The sequence below is a fragment of the Schistocerca cancellata genome, chromosome 2 (genome assembly GCF_023864275.1).
Source record: "Schistocerca cancellata isolate TAMUIC-IGC-003103 chromosome 2, iqSchCanc2.1, whole genome shotgun sequence".
Classification (NCBI taxonomy): domain Eukaryota; kingdom Metazoa; phylum Arthropoda; class Insecta; order Orthoptera; family Acrididae; genus Schistocerca; species Schistocerca cancellata.
This window is the reverse complement of record NC_064627.1, coordinates 11,785,949-11,803,045: the sequence shown is the minus strand read 5'-3', so window position 1 is coordinate 11,803,045 and position 17,097 is coordinate 11,785,949. Positions and strand designations below refer to the sequence as shown.

The following is a 17,097-nucleotide window of genomic DNA, read 5'->3' as shown; positions in this document are numbered from 1 at the left end:
AATGTAGAATCGACAGAATAAATTGTCATAAGTCTTATTTTCAGACATGTATCACCTTAAAATTTAACACTCTGAATGCAACAGTTGCATACTTATGTTGTCAAGCACAGAATAATATAATCTCTTCACTGCCATTTTTCTTTTTCATATACTCAGTTGTAATAGGCTGCATTTATCTGCATTCCACAATACTCCATTAATAGCTTTCTACACACAGCTGCATTACAAGCTTACCTTTGGTGTAAGAAATAAGTAAGGGATCGGAACAGGTGTTCGAGATGCTTCCCTCAAAACTTCAAATTTCTCTGTAGCTGCACGACGAAGCTGCCGCCGCACAAATCCGCACAATAATTCCAGGGAATCTTCAAATTCAGTCTGTTAGGAAAATAGTTGTTCTTTCACAAAACACCCAAATATAAATGAAAAACAACAGTAGCAAATCTTATACTAGATGTGATCAAAATTTAATATGAATTTTTTAAATTTTACTGGTGTTATATATTCGATTTTCAATTTTTTTTTTACGTTATTGGTACACATGTCCCTGACGTACATTTGCATTCAAACTTATAGACGTTTTCAAGTGCTCAGCGAATTTTTACTTTTGAAAAGGTGGATCAAAGAATTTGCATTAAATTTTGCTTGAAATACAGAAAAAAGTGTAGCATCACATTCAAAATGTTGACTGTGACTTTTGGCGATTCTACTATGATGAGACATGAGCTTATGAGAGGTAGAAACATTTCAAAGAGGACTGAGAAAACAGTGAAGATAACAACTGCCCTGGACACCCTAGCACATTGTTTACTGATGACAATGTGGAAGAAGTAAAGAAAATGGTTCTGGAAAATCACCGAATCAGTGTCTGTTGATGTCGGCATAAACTTTGACTCATGCCAAGCAATTCTTCTTCTCTCCTCCTCCTCCTCCTCCTCCTCCTCCTCCTCTTCTTCTCCCTTTTTATTTTGGGTTATTTTTTTATGGGGGAGGGGGGTGGGAGGCTGGGGTATGAAACATGTAGTAGCAAATTTTGTACCGAAATTGTTGAATTTCAGCCAAAAATGATGTCGTGTAGACATCACTCAGAAAATGCTGAATGAAGTCGACAATGATCCAGAACTTCTAAAGAAGATGCAGGTGCAAAAAGCTGGGTATACATGTATGACATTGAAATCAAAATCAAGGCACAATCGTCCCAATAGAAACTGCTTGAAGAGCCACGACCAAAACAAATTTGACAAGTTCAACAACATGAAGGTTCTTCTCACTGTTTTCTTTGACTGTAATGGGATGGTGCATCATGAGTTCCTGTCTTACTATCGTATGGTCAGTAAGGAATACTACACGGACATTATCTGTCTTTTCATGGAGCAATCCAAAGAAAACAATCAGAATTGTGGCAAAACCACTAAGTAAATTGTGTCACGACAATGCTCCCACTCACATCTCTGTGTTGGTACGTGATTTTTTGGCAAATAACAAAACCGTTATGTTGCCTCAGTCATCGTATCTGCCAGACATGACCCCTGCAACTTTCCTCAATTCCTGAGACTGAAGAGAACCACAAAAGGACATCATTTTGCAACTACTGATGAGATATAAAGAGAATCATTGAAGGGACTGAACACCATAACGAAAAGTAAGTTCCACAAGACTGGAACAAGTGCCAGCACAAGTGTATTTTTTCGAAGGGGACAAAGCTGATGTTATTGAATAAATAAAGATGGCTTAAGAAAAAGAAAAATTTCCATTACTTTTGATTACACCTCGTATACTTTAACAGCTTGTCCTTGCAGTAAAAGTCACTGACTTCACACTGCACTAGTTGTTAGTGCTGATAAATTACTATATTATATTCTGACAGTTCTTACAGAGACGGGGTGAGAAATTCTGAGGCATTATCAAAATCTGAGGTGGACAAGTCTGTCTGTCTCTTCGACAATATGGGAAAGGACAACCAGAGTACATACAAAAATTATTCTGCTACAGTACAATGGCAAAAATGGTCTTGGGACAAGTCTCGAAAAGAAGCTGCAGAAAAGTATGATGTAAGTGATAGTGAAATAAAGTAGATTATTTGCACTAAAATCTGGGGACAGAACCTGATGTACCCGCACATGTCACGAGTGTGTGTACACAAAAATCTGGCGAAATTTACGAGGAAAAGACATTTTCTAAATTACGACAATATTACGAAAAGGACTCATTGTTACTCACAATATAGAGGAGATGTCGATTAGCAGACTGCTAAACATGTGAGCTTTAGACTGAAAAGGCCTCCTCCTTATGTAGAAAAATGCACAGTCCACACACACGTGACCACCGACTCGGGTCATCGAGGTCAGACTGCGAGCAGCTGCGCCTGATGGGAGAAGCAATGTGAGTGGTGGGGATAGGAAGGAAGCTAGGGCACGGAGAGGGTGTGACAGGAGGATAGGAGTGGGGGAAGGTGTAGCACTGCTTGTGGGAGTATGGAGGGATCTGGTAGGGATAGGGCAGGGCTGCTAGGTGCAGTCGGGAGTTTCTTTTTGGGGGGGAGGATAGTGGAAAAGGAGAGAAGATGAGGAGGGGGGGAAATGAGAGAAGAAGAGAATGGAGGAGAGAGAGAAAGAGAGAGAGAGAGATTAATGGGAGTGTTTGTGGAATAGGAGGCTTCGTAGTACTGCAGTGAGAGCAGGGAAGATGGAAGAGGGTGAACGGCAGGGACTAATGGACTAATGAAGGTTGAGACCGTGAGACCGGGGAGGGGGGGGGGGGGGGGCTGTTACGGGGGGACACGAGAACATAAGATATATTACAGGGAGAGTTCTCACCCGCACCGGTCAGAAAATCTGGTGTTAGCAGGACAGTTACAGGGATCCAGATGGCAGAGGCTGTGCGGCAGTCACTGAAGTGAAGCACGTTGTGTTGGGTAGCACGTTTAGCAACTGGGTGGTCCAGCTGTCTCCTGGCCACAGTTTGTCTGTGGACAGACAGCTAGTCGGTTGCCGTGCCCATGTAGAACACGGCACAGTGGCTGCACCTCAGTTTGTATGTCACACGATTGCTTTCACAGGTAGCCCTACTTTTGACGGGATGTGTGATGCTCGCGACCAGACTGGAGTAGGTGGTCGTGGGAGGGCACGTGGGACAGGTCTTCCACGTAGGTCTATAACGGTGATAAGAGCCACGAGGTAAGGGGTCGGGAGCAGGGGTGGAGTAGGGACGGACGAGGATATTGTGTAGGTTCAGAGGGTGGGGGAATATGACTGTGGGAGGGGTGAGAAGGATAGTGAGTAGGACATTCCTCATTTCAGGGTACGACGAGAAGCAGTCGAAATCCTAGTGGAGAATGTGACGTAGTAGCCCCATTTCTAGATGTATCGAGTCACGAGGGGAGAACACTCCTTTGTGTTCACCTCCCACATCCCCACCGTCCGGCCACAAAGGGGTCAGAATCACAAAGTAACGGAGCAGCTGAAACACGTTCTCTGCCAAGGTTTTGACTACCTCTCGTTATGCCCTGAAATGAGGATTGTCTTACCTGCTATCCGCCCCATCCCTCCGTAGTGATATTCTGCCACCCACCGAATCTGTGCAATATCCTCGTCCGATCCCTACTCCGTCCCTGCTCCCAATCCCTTGCCTCGTGGCTCACATCCCTATAAGAGATCTAGGTGGAAGACCTGTCCCATACATCCTCTCACCACCACCTACTCCAGTCTGGTCACAAGCATCACTATCCCATCAAAGGTAGGGCTGTCTGAGGGAGCAGTAATGTTATCTGCAAGCTAAGTTGTAACTCCTCTGCTCCATTCTACACGGGCACTACAACCGATGAGTTGTCTGCCTGCACAAATGGCCACTGACAAACTGTGTCCCAGAAACAACTGGACCACCCCGTTGGCGATCACACTGTCCGACACAATGCGCTTCTGCTTCTTTTCAGTGACTGCTTCGAAGCCTCTGCCAGCTATTCTGAACTGCGTAGGTGGGAACTCTCCCTGTAATATATCTTACATTTCTGTAACTCTCTCCCCTGCTGCCAATGCAGTACTGCACACCCACCAGTTTCTCTCTCTCTCCCTCTCTCTCTTTTCTCCTCCTTGCTCCACATCTCTCATTTTTCCCTACCCTTCCACCCCCACTCCTAACTGCACCTAGCACTCCAACCCTGTCCCCATTATCCCTCCAGCAGCACTACAGCTCCTTCCAGCCCTGCCCTCCTATCACTCCCCCTCCTCACCCTAGCCTCCTTACGCCCAACACCCAGACTGCTTCTCCCTTCAGACACAGCTGCTCACAATCCAGCCTCAGTGGCCCGTGTCAGTGGTCACGTCTGTGCAAGTTGTTCTCGCATAAATGTGTGTGTGTTTTCTGCAGAAGAAGGCCTCTCAGCTCAAACCTCACGTGTTTAGCAGTCTTTTTTTGTCGCGTCTGCCTGTGTTTCGACATCTCTATACGCCGAGGAGCAATCCGTACTTTTCATAATATTGTCGTTATTCTGTCCTGGATTTTCCACTGTGTCATTTTCTAAATTAATTATGTAAGTGGTTGAAGCAAGCCTAAGAATAAATGTCTCTGTATCGTCTGACATCTGAATGAGAAGTTAATGGAGTAAATGGAAATATACGAGATAAGAAAGTAGCTGGTGAAATGTGACAGCGAGGAGGGGGAGGTGAGAAAAGTTTATTACTAAGTTCGCTACACTGCTGAAATTTGCTAACATCGAATGTAAATTTGTGTGTTAATAAGACTTATTTATATTTATGGGGGGTACAGCATTATACAGAAGTGATACGTAGATCGTAAACAGGACATACGAGAGAGGAATATAAATTTCTGTAATCGACAGTTACATCTGTATCCGTACTCTAGAAACCACTGAGAAGTACACAGTAGAGGGTAAGTCCCATTAGACCAGTTGTCGGTATTCTTCCCCATTCCATTTACGTGCGGAGTGTGGGAAGAACGATTGCCTAAATGAATCTGTGCTTGCCGTAACTAGCCAAATCTCTTCTTCGCGATCCCTACGGAAACGATACGTAGTGGACTGTATCGTATCTCTAGATTCGACACTTAAAGTTGGTTCTAGGACTTTATAACTAGGTTTCACAGGATCTTTTGTGTTTATCTCCAGGCGCCTGCCAGTTCAATTTGTTCAATATCTCTGTGGCACTCTCCCACAGATCGAACAAACCTGTGACCGTTTGTACTGCACTTCTTTGTAGCTGTTCAGTATGCCTTCTTAGCCCTATTTTGTACAAGTCCCACAAAGTCGAGCAACGTTTTAGGACTGATTCCGTGAGTCTCTTGTACGCAGTCTCCTTTATAGACTGATAGCATTTCCCTAATGTTCTACCTATGAAGCACAGCCTGCCACCTGCTGACCTACAACTGAGTCTGTGTGATCTTTCCATTTCATATGCCTATAAACTGTTACAAGCAGATATTTGTTCGAGTCAAACGAATCCAGCTGTGACTTGCTGATATTACAGTCAAAGTATATAGCACCTATTATGAGTGCTCCGGTTTATATTTCTCAACATTTGAAGCAATTTCGGTCTTTGCACCACTTTGAAATCTTCTCGATATCTGACTAATTGTGCACCTCCTTTCAGAATGTACTTAATTATAGATAACTGCAGCACCGTGTAGTGTTACAGAAGAATGCTGTCAATTAGGCGGATAGACGGAGTAAGTAATAAAGAGGTGCCAACTGTAACGAGACGAGAGAACATCGTGAGGCACTGAGGAATAGTTAATTTGGTGATAGAGGGAAGTGGGTGGTAAGAACTGAAAAGGCACACACGAATACAGCACACGAGTCAGTTACAGTAGTTATTCAGAGATTAAGAGGCTCACACACTACAGACTGGCACATAAAACTGCACCAAACCAGAGTCCGGAATGAAGATCACAATGACAACAATCTCTGCATCCCGTATACCTCAAATATAAATGGTCTGAACATTTATAACAAAAATCGACTACACTAATGTTAGTAACAATTCGCAGTTATTGAGATACGCGGTCAGAGATATCACATTCTCCAACAGACCACACCGTATAATAAATTTCAAAATATTAGTATGCATTTGAATGATTAAAAGACTAGTTAAATATACAAATCTAATAATAGTATGCAAGTTCACATATTCCGTAGCAAAAATTTTTAAAGTTGATTTCTACTTTTCACAGATGCATTTACATCATCTACAAAACCATCAACTGATATATTAATTGCTATTAGGTCTACTGCTGTCATTCTCCTAGAAACTGCATAGCAATTTACCACAATGTACATTAATGACAGAATTATTTTCCTATTAAAGGTTAAAATTATGAAATTTTAAAACACTATACATATACTGCAACAATAAGCAACTGACCCGACAGACGAGTTCCGCAACAAGATACCGACAGCGCTCCTCTCTAATTTTGGCCTCGATGTTATGCGCCTGCAGAGAAGGGACGCCAATCACAATATCTAAAAGAAGAAGAAGAAGAAGCAGTGTTTGAGGTATAGGCATTTTATTAACTACAGATATATATTTACTTCAAATATACTACAAAAGATATATTCGAAGAGTATACTTTTTTATTAACTGGTAGCTAAGAAAGAGTGTTACATAAAATCCCATATTTACAATTATTTGTTGGACAAATGTGTAGTGTATGTCTGTGGTATAAAGGACTTTACATATGGAAAACAGTGAAACACGAGAGCACAAAGAGTTGACAAAGACAAGTAAATGGATTGCACTTTTCACACTTGCACGGCAATGGTAAGCTGATACTCACTAAAAAGTAAACACTGAATCCAGAAGTCTGGAAGACGCAAAATTAAGTACTAGTAATAATTAACAATAAGATAAGGCAATGAGCAATACTTGACAGACGGTATCAATTACATATATCTAAGATACAGAGATCACATTCGTCACAGGCACACGGGCTTCGAGGTAGTCCACTTGTATGACACGTAGTAGATTCTTTCACATACAGGGATGATTTTTGCATGTTAAAAATACTAACTCACACTACAGTTCACAGTCTACATGAAACTGCACGGCCCCACGTAACTGGCTAGGGTAGATACGAGGAGAGCGAGGGCACGGCACCTCTGACGGGACCGTACCCACTAAAGCACGGTGAAGGTCAAACCGGCCTCGGGGTCGATGGAAGCTAATCTCCCATCTTATATTCTGTTTTATATTTTTTTCTTGAGGCCATTTACAAAACTCTTTTTTGAAATATTACTCTCAATACTTGAACGGTCATTACCCATTTTAGTATGTTAGTGTTAGAAGTGTTGTATAAAATTTCAGCTGTCCTTGGTGGAAATAAAAAAAGTCAGATGTGTTATTGTTTTACTTATGTTCCTCTTATATCCCCACCTATGGCACCTATGCTTTTGTTTATCAAGTTAACTATTAATGGTCTGGGTTGGATTTTAGGTAATATTTTTCTTGATCAGTAATGACAATTCTTATGCTGTAGGATTTATTCTCAGTAAATAGAAACTTGCCACAGACTTTAAACTGTCAGTGTGAAAACAGACAGAAACATAGAAATGTAACAGAAATGCAAATACACCCCGATGGAAAATGAAAGTGTCACACTACGAATACACCCACCAAATGCTGCCAAACTGGTAGAGTGTTTTGATGGCTGTGGGGTGTTCAGGTTAATATTTCATACTTACAAACACTTATTTTCAGCAGCACAAAAAGCTATTCCTACAGACAAAGAACGGTGTGAATACATCATGGTTGTTGCACGAGTATAGCGTTAGAGCAACTTTTTACATGAAGATCAAAACACAGTTTGCTCCGACGACATGCACAGGTTACTACCACCTTACAGACTCGAGAAAGGTCAGATCTTTGGCACGAGGGACACCGGTGGTTGTGGTGCGCTGACTGCAGGGCGAGTGGTGGCGGGCAGCTGCCGAACTCAGGGAAATGGGGCGGGCGCGGGCCGCGAGCCACGAGCCACGTGGGTACGCGTTACTGGCACCTGAGTCGAGGTTTCCAGTTTATCCGTGTCACTTACCGCTGGAGGCAGAGACTCGCGCGGTACAGAGCTGAAGTCGACAGGGACACGGAGTGGAAGCCGGTGGTGTCCGGCGAGGAGTCCCGCTTCTCTTCGTGGCAGTCAAAAAAAACGTGTGTGAAATCTTATGGGACTTAACTGCTAAGGTCATCAGTTCCTAAGCTTACACACGACTTAACCTAAATTATCCTAAGGACAAACACACACACACCCATGCCCGAGGGAGGACTCGAACCTCCACTGGGACCAACCGCACAGTCCACGACTGCAGCGCCTTAGACCGCACGGCTAATCCCACGCCGCGGCAGTCAAATCGGTGCCTACACGTCTGTAGACGATTCGGTTTATGGTCACGGGAAGCTACGATTCTCACACCACGAACACCTCGAGGAGCGTACGGATCTTCGACTGGCCCACCTGGTCCCTGAGACGCACGTCTGGGATGTGAGGTAAGCATACGCAGACTTTCCTACTGGTCTTTGGCCGACTATCTCCGTAAAGCGACACACAGTGTTTTCCTAATGTGGCAAAAAACTTTTTGACATGACATTTCAACATCGTTTGCTTCTGTACCGTGACAAGTAAAAGAGTTATGTAAGACCTGTAGGGGTCACACCTCACACAGATGCTGACAACGGACAAATAGTTCCTAATGGAATGAAAGTTTAGTTGTCTAATTCCTCTACAAATTTTGATAAATACTGGACTAGCGCTTAACAGCGTAACACTTGCCATTACTGTCAATGTAACTAAAATGTGGCGCAAAGTGCATCTGGTGATAAAGAAAGAAAAATAAAGTAGTTTCATTTTTTGTTTCATACATCTGTCTCCTCGATCTCATTACTGTGAGAAGAAACTGTGCCCAGTGATACTGCAAACAATTATTTATTACAAATATAACCTCTCGAATTACAGTCGAAAGTCTTATGATTCCCTTAAAAAAGAAACTGTCAAAATTATTGTGGCATGTCAAACTGTGATGTTGAAAATAAAAGACTTTTAAGATTGCCCTCTTACAGCTTGCCCTCGCACCTCCCTCTTGCCTTTATATCTAAGACTAGGTTTTTATTTATTGTTCCGTGGGACCAAATTAAGGAGAAGTCTCCATGGTCATGGAACGAGTCAATACATGAAATTATAACACGATATTAGAAACAGATAAAATGAAATATTAAAAAAAAACATATTCAGGCGACAAGTCGTAAGTTTAAATGAAGAAAATCAACAATGTAACACTGGAATTTGCTTAATTTTTTAGCTCTTCCAGGAGCTCCTCGACAGAATAGAAGGAGTGAGCCATGAGGAAACTCTTCAGTTTAGACTTAAAAGAGTTTGGGCTACTGCTAAGATTTTTGAATTCTTGTGGTAGCTTATTGAAAATGGATGCAGCAGAATACTGCACTCCTTTCTGCACAAGAGTCAAGGAAGTGCATTCTACATGCAGATTTGATTTCTGCCTAGTATTAACTGAGTGAAAGCTGCTAACTCTTCGGAATAGGCTAATATTGCTAACAACAAATGACATTAAAGAAAATATATACTGTGAGGGCAATGTCAGAATTCCCAGATTTTTGAATAGGGGTCGACAAGAGGTTCTCGGACTTACACCACATATAGCTCGAACAGCCCGTTTTTGAGCCAAAAATACCCTTTTTGAATCATAAGAACTACCCCAAAAAATAATACCATACGACATAAGTGTATGAAAATATGCGAAGTAGACTACTTTTCGTGTTGAAGTGTCACTTATTTCAGATACTGTTCTAATGGTAAATAAAGCAGCATTTAGCTTCTGAACAAGATCCTGGACATGGGCTTTCCACAACAGCTTACTATCTATCCGAACGCCTAGGAATTTGAACTGTTCCGTCTCACTTATAATATGCCCATTCTGTCTGATCAAAATATCGGTTCTTGTTGAATTGTGAGTTAGAAAATGTAAAAACTGAGTCTTACTGTGATTTAGCATCAAATTATTTTCCACAAGCCACAAACTTATTTCATGAACTACACTATTTGTTACTGTTTCAATATTACACACAAGATCCTTCACTATCAAGCTGGTGTCATCAGCAAACAGAAATATTTTTGAATCACCTGTAATACTAGAAGGCATATCATTTATACAAAGAAGAAACAGCAGTGGCCCCAGCACCGACCCTTGGGGAACGCCCCACTTAACAGTGCCCCATTGGGACCGAACATCACTACCACTCTCAATATTGCGGAGAATTACCCTCTGCTTTCTGTTCTTAAAGTAAGAGGCAAACCAATTGTAAGCTACTCCCGTTACTCCATAATGGTCCAACTTCTGCAGTAATATTTTGTGGTCAACACAGTCAAAAGCCTTCATTAAATCAAAGAAAACACCTAGCGTTTGCAACCTTTTATTTAATCTGTCCAAAACCTCACAGAGAAAAGAGAATATAGCATTTTCAGTTGTTAAACCATTTCTAAAACCAAACTGAACATTTGACAGCAAATTATGTGAATTTAAATGCTCCAGTAACCTTGTATATACAACCTTCTCGATAACTTTAGCAAACACCGATGGCATAGAAATAGGTCTAAAATTGTCAACATTATCAATGTCTCCCTTTTTATAAAGTGGCTTCACTACCGAGTACTTTAATCGGTCAGGAAACCGACCACTCCTAAAGGAAAAGTTACAGATATGGCTGAGAACTGGGCTAACATACATAGAACAATACTTCAGTATTCTGCTAGATACCCCGTCATATCCATGGGAGTTCTTGGTCTTTAGTGATTTAATTATTAACTCAATCTCCCTCTTGTCAGTATCATGGAGGAGCATTTCAGGTAACAGTCTCGGAACACTTTTTTCTAAGAGCGCTATATGATTCCCTGTTGGGACTAGGTTTCTATTTAGTTCACGTGCTATATTCAGAAAGTGATTATTAAATACTGTACATATATGCGACTTATCAGTAACACGGACATTCCCACTACGCACTGATTCTATATCCTCGACCTGTCTCTGCAGACCAGCAACTTCCTTTACGACTGACCATATGGCTTTAATTTTATCCCGAGACTTAGCTATTCTATCTGCATATCACATACTTTTTGCCATCCTAATAACATTTTTAAGCACCTTACAATACTGTTTGTAATGGGCTGCTGCATTTAGATTTTGACTGTTTCTAACATTTTGATATAATTGCCACTTTGTTCTACAAGATATTCTTATCCCTCTAGTCAGCCACCCAGGCTGCCTGTTTGTGCTAGTACCCTGTTTTAAACGTTCTAACGGAAAGCAACTTTCAAAGAGCATGAGAAAAGTCTTGAGAAAAGCATTATATTTATCGTCTACTGTATCAGCGCTATAAACATCTTGCCACTCTTGTTCCTTTATAAGGTTTACAAAGGTCTCTACAGCAACTGGATCAGCTTTCCTGAACAGGTGATGACTATATTTAACACATGTTGCAGCATAAAAATCTTTTAAAGTTAAAATTTGCGCATCATGATCTGAAAGGCCATTCACCTTTTTGCTAACAGAATGCCCTTCTAGTAATGAGGAATGAACAAAAATGTTGTCTATGGTTGTTCTACTGTTCCCTTGCACTCTCGTTGGAAAGAATACGGTTTTCATAAGATTATATGAATTAAAGAGGTCTACCAGCATCCTCTTCCTTGCACAATCACTTATACAATTAATATTGAAGTCACCACATATAACTAAATTTTTGTATTTCCTATAAAGGAACCAAGAACTTCCTCTAGCTTTAGCAAAAATGTTGTGAAATCGGAGTCTGGGGATTTATAAATAACAACAGTTACAAGTTTAGCTCCATTAAATTTAACCACACCTGCACAACATTCAAACACCTTTTCAGTGCAGTACTTTGAAACATCAATTGACTCAAATGCGATGCCGTTTTTCACATACATGGCTACTCCCCCACACCGCAAAGAGCTCCTCGAAAAGCAGCCAGCCAACCTGTATCCTGGTAAAGGAAGCCTCTGAATTATCTCCTTATTTAAGAAGTGTTCAAATATACCAATAATTTCAGAGTCAACATCTATAAGCAGTTCACTAACTTTATCTCTAATACCTCGTATATTTTGATGAAATATACTAATCCCCTCATTACTCGGATACCTAAGCTTTGTCAAAAGTGATTCCCTTGTTAGAGAGACTTCCCTTAAGCAGGAATACCTATCAGCTGACTTCAATCTAAAAAAGGTGTAGCTCTAACACCCACTACTGCAGCAATTTTCCCACGAGTGATCCCACCACCCCCACCTATGCTGTCACCTATAAGCTTTGCCAAACTTCCCTTCCCATGCCTGTTGAGGTGCAGGCCGTGTCTAGTGAAACCTGTCCTGCTGATAGACTCCACCGACTCCACTGAAATGTGGCCCATGCCTTCTGTCACCAGCGCACCCCCAAGTCTCACGTTATTAATCCTGACGGCTGTATTAACATGAGGCCGATCGTGACGCTGAAACAGTTCCACGAAATGCACATTCGTGTTGCCAGTCTGAGTGGCTATCTTTTCCAGGTCACCATCTATGTCATACTCCCCATCCCTATCAATACTATTACCAGCCCTACCCACAATCACTACCTGATCCTCTTTAGTAAAATCCCTATATAACCCCCCTATGTTAACAGTCACCTGAGCCAACCCTGCCTTAGGCTTCACAATGCTGGTGACGTGGTACTCACTCCCCAGCACTTCCTGCAACTGCTGGCCTACACCTCTGCCATGAGAACTACCTAACAGCAGAACCTTCTTCTTCCTCTTCGACTTTGCGACTGTTCTAGGCACCGTAACTACTGAGGTCTGCTGCATACTTCCTCCATCTACTGCTACTAGAGATTCCTCTCCACTAGACTCTTGACAGTTGGTCATATCTATTGTAAACACCAATAGTAAAACTATCTGAAAATCTCCTTCTCCTAGCAGATCTCTTGCCAACAGCCAGCTCCCATTCCCCAACCTCCTTCTCCCTCCTCATCCTATCTAGCTCCTCCTGTGCGTTTTTCAACTGCACCTGAAGGGCACAGATCTTACGCTCCTGCTCCTCTATCAACTTACTCTTGCTACAAAACCTGCAGTTCCAGGAGAGGATCTCACCAGAATGCCCACTGGCTTCCCCACTGCATGTTCTGTTATATCATTCGTCTTCTCACCAAATTTGAATATCAATCTCTTTTTCAGTTGCCGCACAAGATCTGGATAAAAACACCATTAAAAAAGCTCTAAATTCAATATTTGCTCCTGAATACTTATATTAGCTATACTAGTCACGATTCAACAATGGAAGACTAGGCCTGCATATTATGACAAAAAATCGATGTTATTACTTCATGTATACTACATCTGTGAACTTTTATTGTTTGAATGTTACTAACAAAGACTTATGATAATTCAGACAAGTGGAATATAAATGAACATACTAAATTGCAATGAAAGATATTTAAAAAGGAAAGAGGAAAAGTGAAACTTGTGTAGTTACATAACTGGCACTCCACTTCTGTCACTTAGCAACGTTTAACATAATATATTTTCTCAAGGCAAGTCCTACTAAAATAAACAGAATTTTTATAGAATTAACAAAGAGACTAACCGAGGAGCTTCAGCAAGCCATCGAGCAAGGCGTGCAAAGCATTGGCGAGTGAGAGGAAGTGAGACGTGAGGCGGCCACGGGCCGTGACGACGAGGAAGCGCAGGGAGAGCGCGAGGTCGGCGAGCAGGTCCTCCTGAGTGCGTTCCGTGCCCTTCTGTAGCAGCTGGCTCAGCCGCCACTGGTGTACCTGTCCGGGGAAATTTATGCTGTCCACTTCAAATTCCCTGTAGGATAGCACAAAATACAATTATGTACCTACAGTTTGATTCACCCAATACATTTTAAAATTGTGAGGATTATGTAAAACTTCAGAAGACTGAATTTTCATGTTCAAAGCTAATAAATCAGACACCACACGAATGTAAGGCATTTTTCAACTCGTACACTCGGTAGAGTAGATATAAACTAATACTACTACAGTTATTGTGACTGCTACTAACTTTACTGGCAACAAAGACATTAATAATACTAAATACAAATTTAGAGATGACAAACTACAATTATCTCCAAAAAATATGTTTTGGTCTACATTTTGGCAGAACACTTGCTTGAGGAAAAAACAACTCTAGTCTGTGTAACATTAAACAGTATGTTTTAAATTAAATGCTTGTATATTTTGTATGTCAAATTGTAAAATTATACATGATATATACACTACAAACTCCAGGATGGTACAACAACAACAACAACAACATGAACAAGATATGTCAATGAAACAATCAGTTTTCAATTTTCAAAAATATAATATAACGAGATATATAAAAAATCTACTCATCAAGTGGTAGATGTGGAACACAAGCATATAAACATTAAGAAAATTTTGTCAGCTTCGGACCTAGTGGCTCCTCCTTCTGGCAAAAGGGTTGAATGGGATGGAAAAGGAATGAAGGATAAACACTGGCGAGGTTTAGGAAAAGGAACAGAGTTCGGAAAAGTCACCCAGAATGGAGAGTCAGGGGAGTCTTACCCAACAGGATCAGAAGGGAAGCCCGATTGTCAGAGAGCTTAAAGGTGGAAGATAAGATAATATACCGGGCACAGGTTACTTCCAAAATATCAAGCACAAGATAATATGAGCAGAAAGCTATGTACACTGTACGTGATAAAGATGGGACGGCGACGGCGAAAAATAGACGAGTCTGAAAATGAAAGACATAAGAAAGCTAAAAGGGAGTGAAGACAGGAATAGTCGCTGAGACCAAAGAAATTAACATATATTATGACCAGACGAATGGCGAGAATCGAGGACACGTTGTTAATGCCAGTTACCGTCTGTACAGTTCTGAGAAACTAATGCCTGTGGGAAGAATTTTCCTAAACAGTCAGTCTTTTCTACTTATCCTGGCTAGTAAGTCTCCACTGATCGAGGGTCCTGTGTCACTTTCCCAAACTCTCCCCATTTTCTAAACCTTGCGTCCTTTTTCTCCACTTCTCTTCCTTCCCCTTTGACTCTTCTGCCAGAGGAAGGAGCTGCCACATGATAAGTAAATGTTTTCTCTCTCCACGTACATAATATTTTCAAATATAAAAAGGGCATACATAGGGGAAATGTCGAGTCGCCAACAGACACAAAGCTATACTTTCATCTTTCAGACAAAAAAGTGCTTCTTAAATAGTAGGAAACAAATGTGCGTGCACACACACACACACACACACACACCATCTATGGTTGCTCAGGTCTGAATGTGCCAGTCAGACCGGCTGGGGTGGCCGAGCGGTTCTAGGCGCTACAGTCTGGAACCACGCGACCGCTACGGTCACAGGTTCAAATCCTGCCTCGGTCATGGATGTGTGTCATGTCTCTAGGTTATTTAGGTTTAAGTGGTTTTAAGTTCTAGGGGACTGATGACCTCAAAACTTAAGTCCCATAGTGCTCAGAGCCATTTGAACCATTTTTTTGTGCCAGTCGGGTCTGAGCAGCCACAAACACTAAGCTATGTGAGTCAAGTGTGTGTGTGTTTTCTGCTTATGAAGCAGCACTATTTTGTCCAAAAGTGAAAAGCATAGCACTGTGTCTGTCTATGGCTCAACACCTCCTCTATGTGGTGAGTAGCAATCTATCCTTTTCATATATACATTGCGTATGATGCTTAAGTGCTCTCCAGAGTGTATAAATTTTGTGATCATTTATTTGTACACAGTCTACTACATCCCATTCCTAGTGCAACTGCTGTCAGAAAGGCAATGTAAGACTCACCATCCCAACAATAATAGTTTACAGGTTCCTTTCTGCTTAAACTCTCCTGATTTTTTTCATATTTACAATAAAATATATTCTAGAATCACACTACAGTCCTAACATAACTTGAACCTAATTCCATGTGTATGACATTACTCAAAACAAAGTCTTTTAAGGAGTACCATGACTTAACAATATTATCTTCTAGTAAGCGCCTCGCATTTTCTCAGAACATACATTATGTGTTTATCTAAGTTACCCTTACATCACTTGGCAGATAATTTGAAATTAAAGTAATGAAAACAGCTATATCACCAGATGGTATCACTCCAATCTCAAACAAGAAAGGAAGCAACTTACACAGAGATAATTAAAAGTACAAAGCACAAACTCAGTTCACAAACTATAGCAAAACAACAATGTTATCTCTCTAGCTGAATCCATGTTAATGTTAAGAAATGGTCAGAGGATCTACAAATTTTATGACACAAAGATAAATGTTTCATTATACATAGTCCACATCTTGATGCCCCACTGTGTGTACATGACCATGCACACACTGGAACACAAACACTTACAAAAAAAAAAAAAAAAAAAAAAAAAAAAAAAAAAAAAAAAAAAAATGAAATATTTTGATCACATAGTCATCACTTTTTAAAACAATTATAAGGCTTCACTTTTGAATGACCTTAAGATTCCAGTGGCCACACAACTGAGAACACAGGATATCTCGACTAAGAATTTGGTTTCAACAGTAAAACAGAAAAAAGAAAACTATCTTCAGCTCTCCTATTTCTCTCAAATTTGTAATCTGACAACTTCTGTGTTGAACAGGTTAAGGTCCATATCATCCATAGCTGATTACACATTTCCTTTGTAATCAATTATGTAGCATAACTTCAAAATAACAGTCAGTAGTACTTATTTGGCTTATTTAATTTTCCATTTGTGTTGTTTTCCCATCACACATTCTTTTCGAATTTTCTTACCCTCGTCTTTCTTCCACCTGTTCCAAGTCTAGTAACTCTATTGCCTTATAGTTCACTTCATTTCATATTTTATTGTGCTAATATCCTTTTTTTAGGTTGTTTTTCCTCACTTTTTCACTTTCATTTTTTAGATCTCAGTTGTAATCACATTTTTCAACTATTTTAGAATTTTTAAATAATTACCTCAAGCATTTTTACTCCTGCCAATTCTTACGGTACATATTTCATTATCTACACTGTTTTTCCTGCATGTCAAATCTTTTGCTCTCAGCTCTTTCAAGCCTATTTCCT

The 17,097-nt window shown here is 40.8% G+C and overlaps 1 protein-coding gene across 2 annotated transcripts in view; it reads right to left on the bottom strand.

Annotated features, from left to right (window-relative positions):
• The window catches only part of LOC126161305 (uncharacterized), an 847,447-nt gene that overhangs the window by 177,925 nt on the left and 652,425 nt on the right, over nt 1-17,097 (bottom strand). For both annotated transcript variants that reach the window (XM_049917059.1, XM_049917060.1), the window contains 3 exons: nt 13,639-13,862; nt 6,372-6,469; nt 235-375 (listed from right to left, as the gene is read on the bottom strand). In XM_049917059.1, coding sequence (XP_049773016.1) covers nt 235-375; nt 6,372-6,469; nt 13,639-13,862 — 463 coding nt within the window. The remainder of the gene's footprint in view (nt 1-234; nt 376-6,371; nt 6,470-13,638; nt 13,863-17,097) is intronic.